Source organism: Lampetra planeri, chromosome 72, assembly GCF_965212315.1.
Source record: "Lampetra planeri chromosome 72, kcLamPlan1.2.h2, whole genome shotgun sequence".
NCBI classification, from domain to species: Eukaryota; Metazoa; Chordata; class Hyperoartia; order Petromyzontiformes; family Petromyzontidae; genus Lampetra; species Lampetra planeri.
Genome location: NC_136177.1, coordinates 2,770,231 through 2,791,296, shown reverse-complemented (window position 1 = coordinate 2,791,296; position 21,066 = coordinate 2,770,231). Strand labels below are relative to the sequence as shown.

General features: G+C 47.9%; 1 protein-coding gene across 1 annotated transcript; it reads right to left on the bottom strand.

The window, feature by feature from the left end:
* Positions 1 to 4,041: 4,041 nt before the first annotated feature.
* On the bottom strand, positions 4,042 to 9,849 carry LOC144737702 (zona pellucida sperm-binding protein 3-like). The gene is made up of 10 exons (XM_078620556.1): positions 9,695 to 9,849; positions 9,157 to 9,368; positions 8,563 to 8,679; positions 7,901 to 8,000; positions 7,461 to 7,638; positions 6,969 to 7,104; positions 6,782 to 6,876; positions 5,919 to 6,013; positions 4,820 to 4,948; positions 4,042 to 4,221 (listed from the first exon to the last, which is right to left on the bottom strand). The coding sequence occupies exons 1-10, from the start codon at positions 9,747 to 9,749 to the stop codon at positions 4,091 to 4,093; spliced, it is 1,248 nt and encodes a 415-aa protein (XP_078476682.1). The 5' UTR covers positions 9,750 to 9,849; the 3' UTR covers positions 4,042 to 4,090.
* Positions 9,850 to 21,066: the final 11,217 nt, after the last annotated feature.

The window sequence follows — 21,066 nt, the reverse complement described above, 5'->3', positions numbered from 1 at the left end:
CAACATCAGACAACATCAGACAACAACAACATCAGACAACAACAACATCAAACAACGACATCAGACAACAACATCAGACAACAACATCAGACAACAACAACATCAAACAACAACAACAGACAACATCAGACAACAACAACAGACGACAACATCAGACAACAACATCAGACAACAACATCAGACAACAACATCAGACAACATCAGACAACATCAGACAACAACATCAGACAACATCAGACAACATCAGACAACAACATCAGACAACATCAGACAACAACAAGATCAGACAACAACAACAACAACAGACAACGACATCAGACAACGACATCAGACAAGAACAACAGACAACGACATCAGACAACAACAACAACAGACAACAACATCAGACAACGACATCAGACAACGACATCAGACAACAACAACAGACAACAACAACAACAACAACAGACAACGACATCAGACAACGACATCAGACAAGAACAACAGACAACGACATCAGACAACGACATCAGACAACAACAACAGACAACAACATCAGACAACAACAACAGACAACATCAGACAACGGCATCAGACAACGACATCAGACAACGACATCAAACAACATCAGACAACGACATCAGACAACAACAACAGACAACAACAACAGACAAGAACAACAGACAAGAACAACAGACAACAACAACATCAAACAACATCAGACAACAACATCAGACAACGGCATCAGACAACGACATCAGACAACATCAGACAACAACATCAGACAACAACATCAGACAACAACATCAGACAACAACAGACAACATCAGACAACAACATCAGACAACGACATCAGACAACAACAACAGACAACGACAACAGACAACATCAGGCAACAACATCAGACAACAACATCAGACAACAACAACAACAGACAACAACATCAGACAACAACAGACAACATCAGACAACAACATCAGACAACGACATCAGACAACAACATCAGACAACAACAACATCAGGCAACAACATCAGACAACAACATCAGACAACAACAACATCAGACAACATCAGACAACAACAACATCAGACAACAAACATTTGCTTTCCCACTACGCCTCGATCCATTGTCTACGCCCCCCGTCCTCCCCACCCTGAACTCAACCGGTTTGATCGGGGTGGCTTGTCCCGCGGAATACACAATCTGCAGTGGGTCCAGTAATTTCCCTCCCACCTCCTCGTCTGCGCTGCCCGCGTAACATTTCCCACCCTGACCCCTTCCCCGTGCAGTGAGTGTCTCATTGCTGTTAGCCCGGTGAGCTCCGTCGTGCCCAGACAATTTTAAGCCATTTTTCGATTTAAAGCTTTCGTGACTGCAGGGATTCATCTTCTTGGTTCTTTCGGTAAAGTCACGTAGAAGGGAAGTAATAAAATAATAAAAATAAAACATGATACAATTATTCTCACGACGTTTCGGCCACAACGCAAGCAGCCGTCCTCAGGTGAAGAACAGGTCTGTCGAGGCGACAGCGTCTCCCCGAGGACGGCTGCTTGCGTTGTGGCCGAAACGTCGTGAGAATTATTTTATTATGTTCTATTTTTATTATTTTATTACTTCCCTTCTACGTGACTTTACTGAAAGAACCAAGAAGATTAAGCCATATTCTTAGGTTTTTTCAGTAAAGTCACGTAGGTAAAAATAATATAATTAATTACTTTTATGAATTTTAATTTTTTACCTACGTGACTTTACCGAAAAAACATAAGAATATGAATCCTTGCAGTCACGAAAGCTTCAAATCTAGAATTTTAAGCCAATTTACAGGTGCCGCAATGCAATTTGGCCGGGGGGGGGGGGGGGAAAATCGACCAATCTCCTGGCACCGGGAAACCGTGGGACATCCCCACTAGGGGCCCCTCGGGTAAAAACCCATGGCACCAGGTGTAGTAACTGCCCCCCTTGGGTGCGGGAGGTGGGAAAAGAGGAAATCACACTGTTCAGGATTTACCTGAACAGCGTGGTTGTGCAGCAGTAATAGTGCTTGATTTTTAAAATTTTCGTCTTTTTTACGCGAAGGAAAACCTCGCTCTCGTCACCGGCTCAGCAAGCTCGTTATGAGTTGCTAGAGGCAACCGCGAGTCAGCGTTTCTGCGCATGAGGAGATGCGTGCTTGGGCACCGTGATCAGCATAATTATAAATTGTGAAAATGTGTGATTTTATTAGTTTACATTTGACCAAGAGCAAAAGCAAATAGCGCGTTTTCATCCGGAGGCTCTGTGTACTTTGTTGAAATGTAAGCCCAATAATTGTCAGTTAAAAGCGTTGCAAGGATAGGCGTGCACAGACAGAGACAGACAAAAAAAAATACGTTTATAGGTAAGATTATGGAAGTAAAAATGCTTTATTTTATGCAGTATTATCAGTGACTTGGATATTCAGGAGGCACTAGATGTTTTGGGAAGATGTTTATTAAATATGAGGTTCCTTGTCAAATGTTCTTAAATGTGTAGCGAGTCCAACGGAGTCACAGACGTTGTCTTGGGAGCAACACGTTTTATTAAACTCTTAGCACAACATACTCCAGGCTATTAACACACTCGGGTGGTGACCACCCAACTAACCACGCTACGGCAGAACTAGACACGGTTCCACTATCCCCATCCGGACCAGAAGCTGGGTCCTGGACCGCGTGGCTTGAGGCTTCAAGCGTGACGTAGATCTCCTGCCTCTCCAACAGTAAGAACCCCGAGTCCCTCACAGGGCCCCCCTTATATCGGGCCGGGCTGGCTCCGCCTCTCGCCCTGCCCACCTTCTCGATCTCTCACCCTTGCCCTAAAGCTCTCGAGAGTTTTTCTTGGACCACGTTACCACCCATTGGCCCCCTCCACCAGTCGCCTCCCCTCCAGTTTCATCTGGTCACATGTCCCAGAGTATCATGCCCCCAACTTAACCCTAGCTGGCTGACACTCTCGCTCTCTCAACGGGAGCCCGCACCACACGCTGTGCCTAGTGCCACCGCACTTAACCCCCCCCCACCACAAGCAGATTGGAGCCATTTTCAGCTCTTACACTGACCACATTCATGTCTCATGGTGGCCTCCAGGACTGGCATCACACAATGGAAGTGATGACGAACTTGGTCCTGGCAATGCTTAACCCCTGGCCTTGTCATAAGACCAGCATGGGTTGGTTAAGGAAAATTGTGCTGCCATTCTGCTTGGGATGGTGACATTACTCCTGGAGTTGGTGATCTGAAAAATAACACTGCCACCACTTCAGCCTCACAGCTGGTCGTTTGTACGAGGCTGGAATACATTGATTTGCATAGCACGGATGCACTGAATGAAGGGATTTGGGCATTTCTGCTGTTTGTGAACACATCTGTGAATTTGGCCTTACTTGTGCAGATTGATTAGAGGTTCATGCTTTCAATCCTTTGCACGACCAAGTTTAAAGTTAACGCTGCTCCATCATGGGATCTCCTTTGCCAGTACCAAAATGAGAAGAAGTTTCCCCTTCTCTGGCAACAAAACAGGTGTTAAGTTGTTAAAATACCAAACTGAAACCTTTTACAAAACAATCATGTCTGCACTAACTAATATTTGTGGTCAAAATGCAAACAAAGACTATATATAGAGTCAGCGGACCCCACATAAGGTGGGACAAAAATGCATGGAACAGACTGCAGACAATACAAGCTCCAATGCCAACAGCATCGCACAGGGTGGCAACAGCTCTACATCATTTAGCTCAAATTTTACATAGTGCAGCCATATTTCAGTGAAGCCAGCAATAGGCACCACCACATTCAGCTATCTGAAAATGCCCTGCCTGGGGCATCCGATGTGTTCCACCAAGCAGACGACATTGATGTATGAAGTGGCCAATCAGAGGGGGTGGAAGTATAGCCGCAGATTAGTCCTTCCACACCGAGCTGGAGGCTTAAAGCCAAAGGGTGTTTTAACTGTAGCCACGTGTTGGCCAGGATTATGGCCATTCACAGCCAGATAGCTGCATAGAAAACGATAACATAAAAAGCAACTGACCACAGCAGCAGAGGTAAATGCAGAGTTTTATTAAATCATAAGGTTAGAAATGCAAATGGTAGATCAGAAGCTCGTTTCCAATCCCTTTGAAGGAATCGTGCTCTGCCTCTTCGAAACAAACAAAGCCACCGTGGCACTTGCTGCGACAGCCATCACCAGTGCAGCCACTCCCAAACCAAGAATGGGAGCGGCACCTGCAAAATCACCATGAATTGAGTGCAAGGGATGGCGAGTAAATGCGTAGCCATTAAGCTAGGGTTTCCACATGCTGTGGAGGTCGTGGGGGCATCGACCTTTCCTACTATTTGGTAAAGGTGGGCAAAGGTGTCGTTCAAAAATATCACCAGTAAGTTTAGCCACTTAACCTTGGTGGGATTGGTGTAGTTCAGCTTGACAAGCACAGCCCTGTAATGTATCTGGATTAAAAACCATGCAATCGATTAACAAGCGTGCCATCTTAAATATTACACTTTATTTCTTACAACTAAAGGCCACTTCATGAAAATTATAGCCACGTCTGGTGGACATTTGATAGCACTGCTGTAATATCCGTGTATTGTACTTTCTCAGTTAGTTATGGGGGGGGGGGGGCGGGGGAGTCGGGGTGCAGTTGGGTATGGATTGCAGGCTGATAAATGGGAGGAAGACTTCGAAAAGCAAATTTCTGCCCAAATAGCATGAAGGTCCATATAAATAGTAAGTATTAGAGACTGCCAATGCAAGAAGTCAACATGAGATGGACTTCCTGATGGAGGGCCTGGTTTAGCCTCAATTAGAATCTGGAAGCTTTACCTGTGGATACAGATGTGGAGACCCGTGACTGCTGCCGTTTTTCAGGGCTGCTTGGCTCAGCATTATCGGAGAAGGGCTTGGCAATCACGATGGGGCCCAGCATCACATCTTCTGCAGCATACGACGGCCCTGAGCAAGGGGACCACATTTTGTTATAGGTGGCACATGCCCAGGTTAAGTAGCTCGGGTCTTTTGAAGTTCATATTACCCAATTGCATTCAAACAAGGGGTTCTTTGAATTACAAGGTCATTGGTGAGTAGGAGAGCACATTTTCGACTTCTTACTGTAGCACCACAGGAGGCGTTTTAAGTACCTGCAGAAGTTCCCAAAGAATCTCATGCGTCAAAGATCCATGTTAAATGCTTTGCATGGGAGAAATTAAATGCAGAAAATGTTTACCCAAGGGTCTATAGTTGGGAGCATGGTTTGCAAAGAGAAATCTCTTATAATTAGAGTTCACAAGATCTACTGCATAGGAGACACTTGAAGATCGTAGATTTATCGTTCACAATTTAACCCTATCGGTCAGCCTTTGTATATCACTTTAGCTAATCACGCGAGTTAGTTTGGCTCACGTGCATACCTGTACTCAGAAGTACCATATAATATGCAGATCGTCACGCAGGTGTTGTTGGCGAACATCTAGAAGGGCAGGCATGGCACACGAGGGGGGGGTGACCAGAACCGCAGCCAGCCACTTTGGTGGCAATAGTTCCACATTCTACAACTTAAGGATGAGTCACACCATGATCGGTTCAGATCATTGATGGTGTTAGGCGTGAGCAGTAACCCTACCTCGGGTCATCAGGTCGAGTTCAGTTTTATAACCATCGAGCTACAGCTCCCCACCACGTAAAAAAAAAAAAAAAAAAAAAAGCCACTTTGGCTTATTGTATAGAAATGCTTCGTAAACGTTTTTTCTTATCAAGTTTTGGCACGGTACTCATTTCAAATTCGATTACCCAAATAATAGGGTTGGGTACACGGCAATGTTTAAATATCGAAGGATTTTACAAGCACTCCCCCCCTCCCATCATAATATTCAAGAGTCTGTTCAAGGCGATTCCTTAAATGACTGGTTAAGACGGTTGTACTCACCAGTCACTGCTGCCACATCCCTGCGCCTTCTTCCACTGGGGCACGTGGACTCGCAGCAGCTGCACACCGAGTCCGAGCCATCAGCAGAGACCCACCTGCATTCCACACACACGACAAATGCCAACTGTAGTTTCAAAGCTTATAGTATTTCAATGAGGCAAGAGCCGATTGGAGCAGCTGTTTAGGCCAGCAGTAGTGGTTGTGGCCAGTCTCATTCTCGACCACTGACGTTTACAACACCACGTATGGAGGGTTGAGCCAGTTTAGATACTACCCTCCCGACCCGAGTGGTGGTCAGGAACAACCCTGGTTGAAGGTCGTAATTTCACAAGTATATAAAAAGGCAGACCACTTGTACAGCAAGGGAATAACAGCACAGGTATCCCAAAGCATTTATAGCATTAAGGGGTAGTGGCCAACACCACGTCCAGTGCAGTTGGACATCAGCTTTGCACGTCAAATAAGAGTACCAGAGGTCCGGGCCTTTATTTAATTGTTTACCACCGACTTTAGGAATGAGCGAGGTTCTCTGGGGGACCAGGTCCATAGCACGACCCACCAACCAGGTGGCATTACAAAAACACAGCGGAACAAAAAAGGAGCCAATGTAAAATGCTGTTTTCCCCAAACATGAACGCAACAAGTGTTGGCCACGACAAATCTCCTAGAATATACCAAGACTCAAGCAGACCAGTGGGAAAGCACATCAATGGCTGCGGTACCGTGGCAAGTGGAGTCATTTGTAGCACGGAATCAAAAGGTCTCAGGGATCTTGTTCAAGCATACATACACGGCGCATTCTACACTGCAGCTATGTATCGAATGCCCCGGAGAGACTGGGCAACTCAAGAAAGCAAACAAACCTGTATGCAGCCAAGGGGCTGTAGGTGCAAGCTTTATTAACGGTCGTTGGAGATGTAGCAACATCTGCAACCTTCAGCTGGCAGAAGATGAAAACCTGGACAGAGGAAGATGGGTTTACTCAACCACACTGTCTACCAGTTGCTAAAGGGTTTTAAGCCTGTAAAAACCTGCATGACAGTACATCACCTGATCGCCATTGTTGGTCAACGTCGCAAGGAAGCGGAATGAATCTATGAAGAAGCGAAGGACGTTGTCACTTTGCCGGAGCAGGAAGCCAGAAGTAAGGTGAGCATCATACGAGACTTTGCCATCCACCAGACACCTGCACAGACACCGTAGACGTATGGATACGTGGCTTTACATAGGGCAGGCTTGCACTTTGGGATCGTGTATAATACTTTAACCCAGACTGTACCAAGCCCACCGCTGCAAAAGTAGGGGCGTTTGCACACCCCCACCCATTGTAAATCAAAGCAGAGTCAATGACGCACATTGACTGCATCTGTCAGTGGACAGATCATGAGGAAAAGCATTAACCATGCATCTGGCCCTGCTTAGCCACCAGAGCCAGATTCAGGGGTATTGCAAGGCCAGGCTCTGTTGTACATACTGCAAAGAATGCCACCTCTATAAAGGACCAGAAACATTCATTATGTGCGATTAGGAGATAAATCTCACCCAGAGTTAGAAATTAATTGGTAGCTGAGGGGAGAGTTCCTGTCCGGAACCGGGGTTGCAAAGCAGCCGACCACGAAGATCCGGAGTGGAACGTGGTTCAGTGTCTGCACGCTCGCCTCGACATGCAGAGTCTGGCCCAGTTGGTATACGGTGGAAGGTCGCGCCACACTCCAGTCGTCTTCATAAAAAAAAAAACCACAATTAGACAACTTCAAAAACACAATTGCCAAGGCCGAGTGCAGACTAACAGCGCAGCCAGGAAAGTGCTTGCTCACGCCACTGCTTGTGGAAGAATTTCAGATAAAGTTTAGGGACTACGGGCACATCTGGCCTATTCTTCAATACCAAGCAAACATCTTCAAGGGTTTATTGTCCAAACTGCCATCCTGGTAGAAGCCATGTGCATAACAGGCAATCAACGTCCTCACATCACCACTGACCGGTCATGAGCCTCAGCGTGAAGCTCAGCTGCTGCTGCATAACCTTGGCGCTGCTGAAGGGGATCCATGTGGGTTTGATGGCATTGCTGGACACGTTCCCCTTCCTGCAGTGAGGAAGAGATCAGGCGCATTCTCTACAACGAGTAGAGGTGGGTGATGCTCAATAGCACTAATTGTGAACGCATTCTTAGTTCCATGGTGTTAATAGCGTACAAGGCGAGGTGAAGATACACAACTATAAATTGGAGTAAATTTAACGCAGTGCAAGACATGGATCAAACGAGAAACAAATAAGATTCCAAGTCACTTGCCTCCATTGCATAGCATTCATTGAACCACTCGTTAGGCGGGTGCCGTGGACGAAGAGACATGTCGATAAAGCACTGTACATTTTACAGTTTAAAAACAGGTTTGACGCAGGCCACGATAAACAGGCGCTTGATGTGAACCGTTCAGTAAAGTTGGCTCCAACAACCCCCACGACGCATAGGGATACTTTCCAGCAGTGGATTAACTTGATGTCATTTAGCTGCAGTGCAATACAGACATTGCAAAGCTCTAGAACACGCAACTGCATTAAGTTATAAAAGACACCGGTAGAATTGCAAGCCGTTCAGCTGGACTTCAAAATTAAGCAAATTTCAACGAGACTACTGGTGAACTTGCCTGGGATAGCGGCAAACGACCGGCACGGCGACGTAGTTTGTGCGGATAATGCCCGTGTTGGACGTGGGGCGGTAGTAGAGGTAGTTCTCGTAAGACAGCAGCTCTGCACTCATCTAGGAGAGGATAACGCGGGGCCAATTACTTACGGTATAAGTGGAGTTCAAAATAAACGCAAGCACCTTTTAAAAAGATCCAAAGCACAACATTTTCCATGAAGCGTATGGTCCACCCTAAACTGCATCTGCACAAAATACGGCAAATACAGATTTCCGATGCCCAAATGGAAAATTAAAAGTGGCCCAATGTGCGACTGTGGCCATCCGGAAGACTAAAAGGATGCAATGCCCGATCCACAAATACAAAAGTGGATATCACAACGATGTTACACGCGGCTGCTCCCGACGCAGTGGTCTGGCTCGAGCACCAGAACGCAAAATTGTAGTCTTTGCGCTGCAACTTCATCAACCATATGAACGATAAGTGGAAAAGTAGTGTATATACTTTAGAGTGGTCAATAAAGTATTGCAGGGATACACAACGCAAAAACGGAATGCGCAGATTATATTGCAGCAGCATTCGCAGCAAGTTACCTGGAGGCTGCTGCCACAGCTTTCCAGTGAGTAGAGGAAGGTCACAGTCCCAGCAAGGGCGTCGCTCCCAGTGACGGGGCAGGCTGGCACTCCTAGGGACAGGTCACCCTCCTGGGCCAGGTGACCCGTGCCGAACAGGTCCCTGCTCACGGTCAGCGTGAGCGTCGCTTCGTCACACACCACACTCACCGTGGCGGAGGTGGCCACTGCGGCTGGCGATGCCACAAGGGACGAGACGAGAGTTAACAATACAGCATGAGGCAGTCAGACTCGATAACAAGTTGCATCCGAGGCCCTGTTCACCATCACTACGCGGCTACTTGCAAAAAAAAAAAAGGATAGTGGGCAACTTTTGGACACGAATAGAAACACGACCAGAACTTGAATTAGTGCCCAGGTATTCAGAAGTGAAGTAACCACCCTGCCCGCTTTACCAAACCCCTCATTACGAGCCCAATGTGATCACGTCCTTTAACACTGTAGAAGCATGACAAAACAATATGAATAATTTAACTTCGTACCAAACAACTCCACTCACCAGAGGCAAGACACAGACACCCCAAGACCGCAAACAAAGCCCTCGTGGTCTCCATCGCAAGGGCAGCAACAACCGAGATTTGGCACGGCACCAGACAACACAACTCGGTGACTGCCCGACTCGGGACTTTTATCCGCGCGCGGGTAATTCCGTTTCAAGTCATGAACCAATTAACTCCTCCTGCCCACGTGCCTCGTGATTGCGATGCAGCTCCGATCCATGCACAAGTGCCGAGTGCCACCGATTAATTATTAGCGGGTGGTGAAGGTTCACACCAAGGCCGTAATTAAAAATGTCCCCCCCCAATATATTGCTATAAAAAAATGATTGCTATGCTATGTAAATAAAAAAAATTGCTAAACCTTGGCCATAATATCTGGACTTGTCTTCATATAAATCAATGCATTGTAGTTATGGTTATACTTTATTAATCCCTAATCTCTGCCATTACATACAATGAAACACGAAATGGTAAAAAAGTAAAAACAGAGCAATGTAATACAATACACTATTCGACATTATTGTAAAAAATAAATCAAAAGTCCATTCCATGTGTTAGTGAATTGTTAAATATTTTAGGCAGGAAATGAGTTTTCAAATTTAGATATTTTTCTGGGTTGGGACCCCAGACATCCTGGAAGATTTGGTCCCCCCCAATGTTGACTCCATGGCTACGGCCTTGGTTCACACCATCCCAACCCTACCCATATTCTGATCTTTGGGGACTGATCTCATCGAATCTCCTTGGGTTTCACGATCAGTATCTTATTGTGATTGTTGTGAATCGACTCCAAGAGACCGTGGTAAAGATCCACAAAATCACATCGGAACCTACATTCACGTGAAATTCCATACACTTAGAAACTCATGTAACCGCACAGAGATGTATAGACTTGCAAAGAGACCAATGCTGCACGTATAGACTCCAAGATCCACGCCTAGGCCCATTTACATGCACACTCATTCGTTCAAATGGCAAACCAGAGACGTAGACAATGAGCCAAACTATACTGATTAGACAATGAATGGATGGATCTGCTCTGATAAAATCTGACTGATGAAACAATGAGTTGGTGGATCTGATCTGATGAAATCTCGCTGATGAAACAATGAGTGCGTGGATGTGATTCAATCTGGATCGGGATCGCTTAGGGCTCCCCTATAAGGTAGGGGACGCGGCCAATAAGTAATTTCGCGATGGCGAGATCGTCTGCTGCTCCTGATCAGGTGATGACGATGAGGAGCTTGTGTGAAGCGGTGTTTGAGGTTGTTCCTCAACAGCTCTGGTTAATGAAGACTTTGTTGTACAAGTGAGTGACCGTCATACAGAGACGCATTGAGCTAAAAGTGCAGCCCTGATATGTCTTCATCGTACCACTGCTGAGGGAAAGGCCTCAACGAAGGGGGAGATTGACGATGTTTGACCTCTTGTTAGGAATACGAAGCGTGACCTGTAACGTGCACTACCAGCTCGGCCTCGAGAGAACGACACGTAGACAAGAAAGCCACGGAATGGGAAGGCAGCAGCCATGCAGTGATCTGGTGATGACCAACAGCTGGCCAATCGTTTGAGTACGATGCCGAGTTGCATTTATAAAGCTCTTAGACTAATGATTCTGGTTTTAAATAAGAACTGAGGTGATTGAACATTGCTAGCAAGTGACCAAATGTGGCTTTGCTTGGTTCGTTAACACCAATCACCTCGTGCACGGTGCTGGCCACCATGGGGGATGGGGGGGGAATGGTTTACTCGCTTTCCCCCTCCTTCTCTGGTCTTGGTGGTCACGTGTCTTGTGGTTTTGCCCGCAGCTGCCTCTGCCTGGGACCCCGTCCTGGCGAGGCTCTGCCAGTCGCTGGGACCGCGGAACCTGGGGGAGCCGAGCGGTAGAGGGCGCTGCTGCAGCCACATCGCGCATTCACTCTATCAATACCACCACGTGTGTACGGACGTTGCCGTGCGCACAAATAGAATGGCGGCTTCTATGCGAAGTTGAAAATCGTTACCGCCTGCATGAGTTGCTCACAAGAGCGCTGCCTGGACGAGGTGGGGCGACTTTGTTGTGCGCCTCAGCCGTCACTTGATGGCTGCTGGCCACGCAGGCAGTGCGGGGGGGGGGGCTACTTAATAATATAATAATCGAGCGAATGGGGCTTTGGGAGACATTATGAACTCTTATGCGTGTCTCTCTTACTTTAATACATCTTGCAAAAATATGGATCGCGGCTGATGAGCACGGCTCTACTGCAGCTTTAATTATATATTACGTAAGTGCACAACTGCATGAATTATAATTAAGTGAATTGTGTAACATTTATAACTGCACACTTACTGTAACTCAAGTGGCAAAATCTTAATTGCCTTTTTCACTCCTATTGTAGTAACGTTTTGTGCACACTTAATTTCACAATTTGCATATCAATATGTAACTTGGCACCTTTCCTCTGCAATTCAAGAGTCCATTGCAGGGGTCTGCAACCAAAATGTCCAGCACTATGTTTCAATTTTAGTACAAACAAACTTTCGAACCACAATGCATGTGAAAAACATCACGAAGGAGTCCTGAAAAAGCATTGTGTGGCTTGGGAGCCGCAGGTTGCCGACCCCTGGTGTAATGTTAATACTGTCGCGTGTCATGCATGTGTCTTTGAATTGGTATCGCGCAACATCTGGTAGACTTGTGTGCACAGAAAATTGAATAGACTGATGGGCGCCCACACAACAACCAGCACGGACGGATTCGGATGGCTCCATTAGCTGTAGTTGAATTATCAATTGAATAACTGCCTCCCCCAGGTCTGCTGAAGCAGTGCCGTACCTCCACTCTGGGTTTCTGTGGGATGGAGCATTGTGGTGACACGACTGCGGAGCAACTCTGTGCCACGATTCCCTCCCGGCCCCCGCACTAAACGCACACCGGCACGCAGTGCACCCACGTAGTGTCCTGACGGGGGATTGCCTGGCACATCGGGTTTTAATCCGAAGGGCCCCTAGAGGGAGTCCCACGGTTTCCCGGTGCCAGGAGATTGGCTGACCCTCGCAGGACAGATTGCAATGCTCCTACAATTGGCTTAAGATCGTATGGGTGCAGAAAGAAAAGGTTTCCCTGGGCGAATTGCAATGCGTTACCCACAGCATTGGGGAGATGGACAGAGGGCAGAATATTAAGCAAGCAAAAGTGCAAGAGCCCTTTCAGACAATGGGCAACAAGGGACAATGGGTGGCTGGCGCTGCCGCCGTGGCACTCCAGGAAGGACGTGGTAACAAAGGGGCGGTAACCACAGGTCGGCGCACTATTGGTTGCGTGGGACGAACGCTATCCCGGCCTTTTGAAGTGAGGGGATTAGGCCAAGGTAGAAAGGAGGGCACAGGTAAGCTCGTGATTGGCTGCGCGATATGACGTCACCCTGTGCCTTTTTGAAGTTTATAGAATAAAAAGGGGGGCCCCGGACGATTTTCGGTCACTTGGCTTCAACCTGTCAAGACCCTCTCCCTGCCGTCCTGTCTCTTTGAGCCGCTCGCAGCATCCGTGTGCCAGCAAGTGCTGGTGCGAGACAGTGATGGGTCAAGTCTTCCCTCGTCCTCCTCCCTCCAACTCTCTCAGCGTCCGTGGGACGCCGCGAGTCCAGCTTCGAGGCACGTGGTAGGATATTTGTGTGAATGGATTCATAGGCAGAGTTGGGGTAGGCTCTCCTCGCAAAATATTCCACCTTCAGGTTGTGTGTATTTGCGCCGTTAATAAACTTCAGTTCAGAGTATTGGTGGAGTGATTTCTGTGTGGGTAGAACACAGGGGCGGTTTCTTCATTAGGGCGATTGGGCGACGCACCACCAATGTCATTCAACCACAAAGTCACGCTAGCCGTCACTGTGCCTCTGGATATAGTCCAATCAGCGTCATGCTACATTCTGTAGAGTACCGCCTCTTTTTGGGCGATTTCCCTCCGGCTGAGAATCGCCCCGAGTGGTCCCATAGACTTACATTCAAAGATGTTTTTTTTCGAACGGGGGGCGCTGCAATGCATTCTCTATGGCTTCCGGGAGGGCTCGCACTAACGTGCTTACGTCATCATACGTAAGCACGTTTCATCCAACAAAATTATTTGTCGCCACCTAGTGAAATCTTTAATAAAAGAAACATGAGTGGATTGTATTAATAGTGAGTATAGAAACAAACAAGATGTATTGTAAGAGTCACTTTATTTTCATTAATATTAAAGAAGTGAAGTTGCCTTTACATGCTTAAGCTGTTAATTTATCCTTTGCATGGGTGGACCTTATCCTTATCAATCATCCAGACATTTGCCCCCCTGAGAGATTTTGCAGGAGCCGCCACTGGTAGAACCTCGGCGTTGTGTCTGCAATTTGTGTGTGTGGTGCGAATGCGCGGGGAGACGGTGTGCGCGAAAGAGCGAGTTTGGGGCTGCAGCATCGGCGCAGTGTTGGTTATTTCTGCATGTGAGGCGCGCTTGTATTAAAACATACATGATCGCCGGCGCTTGCGCGTTTACACAACGTGTTTACACAGCGATAGCATTAATGGCGAGGCGCGCGCACAATTTCGCGCCACAGGTTAGAGCTTAACCACCCGGTGGGTACGCGTGCATATTCATAATTGTGCCGTTTCTTTTGATTAGCGCCGGTCTTTGTATAAAACACGCGTGTGCAAGCCACGGCGTTTTTTGTGGTGGCGGATGTGTGGGAGAACCCTGGGCGGTGGCTCGCAATCCATACCATTCTGCAATCACGTGCCAACTGACGTTGTCGATAGCCAGAATCAAAATGGATTTTGTCCTGCAATATATTCCCCCTCCATACTAGTGTAATATAGCACTCCGATACTGTCTTGCTTATTATATATTAGTCTACCTGACTCTGACATGTTATCAGGTGGGCGCAGGTTGACTATATATAACTGGGTGACTATGTAGCTGCTACACGACGTTCACTATATAGCTGACTGACTATATAGGAGTCGTCTGTAGTAGCCACGGTGAAGAGAGATGTAGTGGATTAACGCGCGCCAAGGGGGGAAATTGTAAACACGTGTGGGTTATGGACATTGGGGTCAAATCAGGACAAGCAGGTGTTGCTGGGCGATAACGGCCGGAGAGAGACGGCTTGTTGGGTAATTATGGGATGTAGGGCAGTGATTGGCCGGTTGTTGTCAGAGACAAGGTGGCGCCAGCAAGTCTGGGGATGGGAGCAGGTGGCGGCGGGGGCCGCGGGGGCCGCGGGCGCGGGGCATCGGGGGGACGCCGGTTAATTAATTGGAAATTCATGAGGACAGGGATAAATACGTGAGTGTGAGATGGGGAGTTGTGCTGGGAGCTGGACGGAGACAGTCGGAGCAGAAGAAGAAGAATAGGTTGGCAGTAGACGAAGAAGAAATGAGAGCTAGAATAGGGTAGCAGTGGTGCAGAATACGACGAAGAAGAGATGAGAGAATAGGTTAGCAGTGGAACCGGAACAGAAGACAGGAGAGAAAGCGACAGTTGGAGTGAGACAGTCGAAGCAGATAGGAGAGCCGGGGAGAGAGACAGAGAGAGGGAGGGAACGGAGTGAGCGAGGCCAGCGCAGCGAGCAGAGAACGCGCTGAAGTCTTGCTTGTGGAATGTGCTGAGTTTGGTGAAATAAAGTGACGAAGGAAAAAGAAGTTGTCTGCGTAAAGTTCAGCACAACATGTATAACTTCCGTCCCAGCCTTCCAGGACTGAGGGTGATCCACTGCAATGACAGTGACGATGGTCCGGATCCCGAATCCCCACAGCAGCCTCAAGCCCCGCTTTACCCTCCCTTATATCTCACTTTGACTTGGCCATGCCCCTTTTCCCAAACTCTCTTCCTCCATCGAGATTTTCCTTGACCCAGCCTGTCCTCGTTGCTGCAATCATTATTTGTGGCCACTAGGCCATGCACTGTCCTTACACTAGCATAGCTCAGGGATTTTTTGTAAGTTGCTTCTCTTCAAAAGGAAGCCACCCACTTTTATTGAGCATATCAAATGTGATTAATACCGGAGTAAAACTATTTGTTATACTTTTTTCTTGCAAATACAAGTGTGCATTGGATGTTTTTTTTTTACCTAATTGTTGTGTACTTGTGCTCAGGAAGCTGGAAACACAGTGGCTGATCAGACGCCATGACGAGTAATGTTTATACGCAATCCTTTAATTGTTCATGGGCTGCCCAGCAACGGTCGCTTCAATGTCAACCAATTTCTCAACCACATCAATTCCATACACTCATCTATCAAATTCACCACGGAAGTGGAAAATGGCAAGCTACCATTCCTGGATGTTTTGATCCAAAAGACTTGATGGCTCGTTGGGACACTCTGCAGGAAAGCCACCCACACGGATGCCTATCTAAAGCCTGACTCGCACCACCATCCAGCCCAGAAGAATTCCCTCATCAAAACACTACACCATCGGGTCCGTTGCATCTCCAACCAGCATCACCTAGCCAGTGAGCTGGAGCACGTACACCAAGCCCTCAGGGTGAATGGATATTCTTACCATACAATCCGCAAAGCTGTCTCCCCAGCCATGGGGAGACAACCATCTGAGGATCCAACCAATACCATCACTTTGCCATACATAGCAGGGGTTACCAAAAATATTTCCAAAATCTTAAACACAAGATCCAGGTCCGATTCAATACAGTACACAAAATCCGTGATCTAATCCCATCTGTGAAGGATGTCATTCCTGACATGCAATATCCTGGAGTCTACAAACTGAGTTGTACCTGCGGTCGCAGTTACATTGGGGAAACGAAACGACATGTCTCGGACCGTGTTTGCGAACACAAGGCGGATCTGAAAAATGGTAGGACCGATACCTCTGCCGTTGCTGATCATTGTTTAAATGCAGTGGGCTCACACTAAATAGATTTTTCCAAGATAAAGGTACTCTGCAAACCCACCGGCTATTTTAAGAGATTTGTTCATGAAGCCATCCAGATATATAAACACAGACACAACTTCAACCGAGAAGATGGGTACAAACTGAGCGATCATTGGAAGGACGTTATTAACCAGATAAAACCTGAACTGTTTATGGTTGTTTCCATCATATTTGTTGGGTACTAGTCTATTTTTAAATCCTTTATATTAAGTTCGCTTGCTTGCTTGCTTGCGTGCTTGCGTGCTTGCTTGCTTGCTTGCTTACGACCGTGCAAATCTTTCGGTCGTTTTTTAACACACTTCCCGTGATCAAATCGAGCTGACATTTTCCACACAGACTCGTTGTGCGTGACAATTAATTTTGTGAATTTTTTTTTCCAAAATTTGACAATGTTTAGGGAATTTTTTTTAAATATTTAATTACCAATTGCTTAATGCTGGCAGACAATCATCTGACCCATAGGTGGCAGCCATCTCAAGCCAGAGGACGAGAGGACTCTAGCCGCCACGCATATAAAGGATTTAGAGTGAAAAACTTTGTTTTTACGGGTTATTTTTTTACGAGTTAATTCCCCCCCCCCCGCATCCCCAGCTTTCCCGGCCTCCCACTTCCAGCCCCTCGTCCACGTCCTCTCCCCCGAGCGCTCACGCAGCGCAGCGCCCCCCTCCCCCTTTTTTTACCTATATAACCTCTTGCCACGGCAGCTCTCTCTCCCACTTCAGCAATTTTTTCTTGCTGTGGTTTTTCCACCTGATGATGATTGGTTGTGTTTGTCACACTGGAAGGAATACATTCAGGCACATGTTCTCTTTTGGTGTCCCCCAGGGTTCAGTCCTTGACCCACTTTTGTTCTACATATATTTGGCCCCACTTGGCCATATTATACACCAACGTGGACTTTGTTTTCATTGTGACATTTAAGGCTTGGATGTAGTTTAACTTTCTTAAGGTAAAAGCTGATAAGGTTCTGCTTGTTGGGTCCCGTCATCAATTGTCTAAGGCTGGCTTGGTCAGTGTGATGGCCACAGTGTTAATGCTTCTTAGTTTGCAACCTTGGTGTTGTCCTTGATCCCTCAGTAACCTTCGAAGCACACATTGACAAAGGTCTGTGTGTGCCGAGGGCCTTTCCCGTGTTGCCCCCAAGCTGTGGAATTCACTTCCATCGAAAATTCGATCTGCTGAGTCCCTCGCTTTTGTTAAATACCACCTGAAGATTTGTTTTTACATTAAGGGCCTTTTCTCCTTATTAATGTGTTATGTTTGTCAGGGAGGGGTTGATTTGTATCTTTGGTTAAATGAGCCTGCGTTCTTATATTAGGTTATATAATTGAGTGAGTGATTTACTTACTTGCTTTTAGCTCTGTGCAGCGTCTTGCAACCTCTGGGTGAAACTCGCTTTATAATTGTCAATTATTATATAGTGCACTCTACGCACAAACGCCACCCTCTCTCAGCATTTCGCTTGGGAGATCATCTCTGCTCGGCGATTTTTCTGGTCTCAGACTCTAGATCCCCTTCTGTACTTCCTCAACAGATGGCACTTCAGCCATGCCACTCACAGGGTGTGACTAATTCTTCCAATATTTAAGAAGCCTCAGCAGGGTCATCCGCACTTTGCCCCATGATGTTTTCCAGGCTGAGGGATTTCCCCTCCCCTAAGACCACACACTTGCACACTCACACACTTTCACACACACACACACACTTTCACACTCACACACTCACACACACTTTCACACTCTCACTTTCACACTCACACTTTCACACACACACACTTTCACACACACTTACACACACACACACTTTCACACACACACTTTCACACAACAACAACAACCGCCATTCGCCACTAAGTGGCGGTGACGTCACCACGACGCTTGTGCCAGACCAAGTGCACCTTGAGACCACGTGAAGTGTCGAACGCCCGCAGGCAGGAGGTCACGGGGCAGACCCAGCAGGTGCCACGGGTCGACTGAGCGAGATGACCGAGATGACTGGCTGATGCACCACCTGTGCCCCCTACTGTACCAACTTGCTGTGCTTTAGCCACTCGGCACTCCGCTCGTTGTTGTGAGCGTCGCTCCTCCGCCCTCCATTGTTGTTGGAGGGCGACTGCCTCCAACTGCCCAGTAGCGTCCTTCACGAGCCTCCTCCACTGAGGCCGATCTTGACACCGCTGGTACCAGTCATCGGCAAGTCCACTCAGCTCCACGTCCTCCTGTACCACATCACTCCATCTCTTCTCTAGCCCGTGCCGCGCCCGTTTAGCCCCCTCGATCCGGCCGAACAAAAGCTGTTTAGGCATGCGGTGGCTGGGCATGCGGGCTACATGACCCAGCCAACGCAGCCTTGCCTGCCGGAGGAGCTCACCGATGGGACTTTGCCCAGATCTTTCAAGGATTTGTGAGTTCCTCACACAATCCAGCCTGGTTAAACCCAGGATGGATCGTAGGCAGGCCAGCCTAAATGTTTCCAACCGGCGAAGATGCTGCATTAGGGGGGTCCACGTTTCGCAAGCGTAGAGAAGGGAGGGAATGACCGTGGCCGAGAAGACCTGAAGCTTCGTGCGGAGCGACAGACCAGGTAGCTTCCACACAGCGTTACGCAACCGATGAAAAGATATTGCCGCTCGACTGATTCGGAGTGAGACCTCTGCTGATAAACTGGAGCCGGTCATAAGCACACTGCCCAGGTATGGGAAACTCTCCACTCTCTCCACAACTGCCCCATCACCGATTGGGAGTTGTGGGGGTGGAGTGTCCGATGGTACAAAATACCCAGGCAGGTGCTTAGTTTTGGTGGGGCTGATGGTAAGACCCCACCTCTTAGTGGCACGCTCCAGTCTCAGCAGCAGCGTCTCCAACTCCTCTTCTGAATGAGCAGCTATTACCAAATCATCGGCATACATAACGTGGTTGACCAATAGGGAGCCATCCCTTGATCGCACCCAGGCGTCGATCAGCCTCCCATTATATCTGTACCAAATGGAAATTCCCCCGGTACAGCTATTGAAGGCTTCACGAACTACGCAGTCGAAATAGATGTTAAATAATGTGGGAGCCAGAGGACATCCCTGTCGCACCCCAAGGTGTACAGAGAAAGGCTCCGACTCCCGGCCACGTAGTTTTACCCGGGCCCGCTCACCATCATGAAGGTCCTTAATGATCATGAGCAGAGGGTCAGGGACTCCGAAAGCACAAAGAACAACCCAGAGCCCAGGCCTACTGATGGTATCATAGGCCTTGACCAGGTCAATAAAGCAGAGATGTAGGTCTTGTTGGAATTCCCTACACCTCTGCTGTAGCAGACGGACAGAAAATATGGCATCTGTGCAGGACCGCCCTTTCCTGAAACCGCATTGGGGTTCCGCAAGCCTCTCCTCAGCGTGTCTAGCAAGGCGATGTTGAATAATCATTGCCAGGACCTTTCCCGGCACACTGAGGAGTGAGATGCCCCTGTAATTGTTACAGTCTGTGCGGTCCCCCTTCTTAAAGAGGGGGACCACCAGGGCATCCTTCCAATCCTGCGGTACCCGTCCAGCGGTCCAGACTGTTGTTATGATGTTATATAGGGCAGTCTGTGCACAAACGCCACCCTCCCTCAGCATTTCGCTTGGGAGATCATCTCTGCCCGGTGCCTTTCCTGGTCTCAGACTCCGGATCGCCTTCAGTACTTCCTCAACAGATGGCACCTCAGTCAGCCACTCACAGGGGGTGACCTCTTCCAATATTTGAGGCACCGCAGCCTCAGCAGGGTTATCCCCACTTTGTGCCATGATGTTTTCCTGGCTGAAAGATTTTCCCTCCCCCAGGACCTCACAGAAATGCTCAGCAAATCTGCAAACCTGTTCCTGGGGGTCACCGTTTGGATCACCGTTTTTTCCCCTAATGATGGTAATAGGTGTGGCGCTGCAGGTTACTTTTTTGATTGAGTTAAATAGTGATTTGTGATCGCGGGCCACTGAGGCAGACTCCATCTCCTCAGCAACCCGCGACCACCACCCATTCTTGCAGCGCCTTACGGCTCTCCGAACCTCCGAGCGAAGGCTGCAGTAAACCTCCTCATTCTCTGACGTGGGATGCTGTAGCCGATGAGAGTGGGCATGTCGCTTTTTCTCAATTAACCTGAACACCTCCTCTGTCAGCCAGGGTTTCTGGGGAGGTCTGGACCGCGTACCCAAAGCAGCCATTGCAGCTGCATGAGTCACAGTCTTAAACCTCGCCCATTTACCCTCGACATCAGGTGGAGTGTGGGACGATGCCATCCCCAGCTGCAAGCGATGATGAAATTCTCGCTTGCAACTTTCATCAACTAACTGAGACCAGGCCACTTTTGGTTGGAATGGGGTCCTTGGTGTACACCCACCACCGGAGTGGAAGAATGGCAGGCGCATCTTACAGATGACTAGTCGATGGTCAGAGGGCAGATCAGCTCCACGGTAGGTCCTGGTGTCAAGGACATGGGCTCG

Bases quoted from the DNA above. Each gene is read 5' to 3' on its own strand.
- LOC144737702 (XM_078620556.1), bottom strand. From the start codon at position 9,749: ATGGAGACCACGAGGGCTTTGTTTGCGGTCTTGGGGTGTCTGTGTCTT. The intron at 8,680-9,156 runs GTAACTTGCTGC...ATCCTCTCCTAG, and splicing joins GCTGTGGCAGCAGCCTCCAG to ATGAGTGCAGAGCTGCTGTC. The intron at 7,105-7,460 runs GTGAGATTTATC...GTGTCTGTGCAG, and splicing joins CAATTAATTTCTAACTCTGG to GTGTCTGGTGGATGGCAAAG.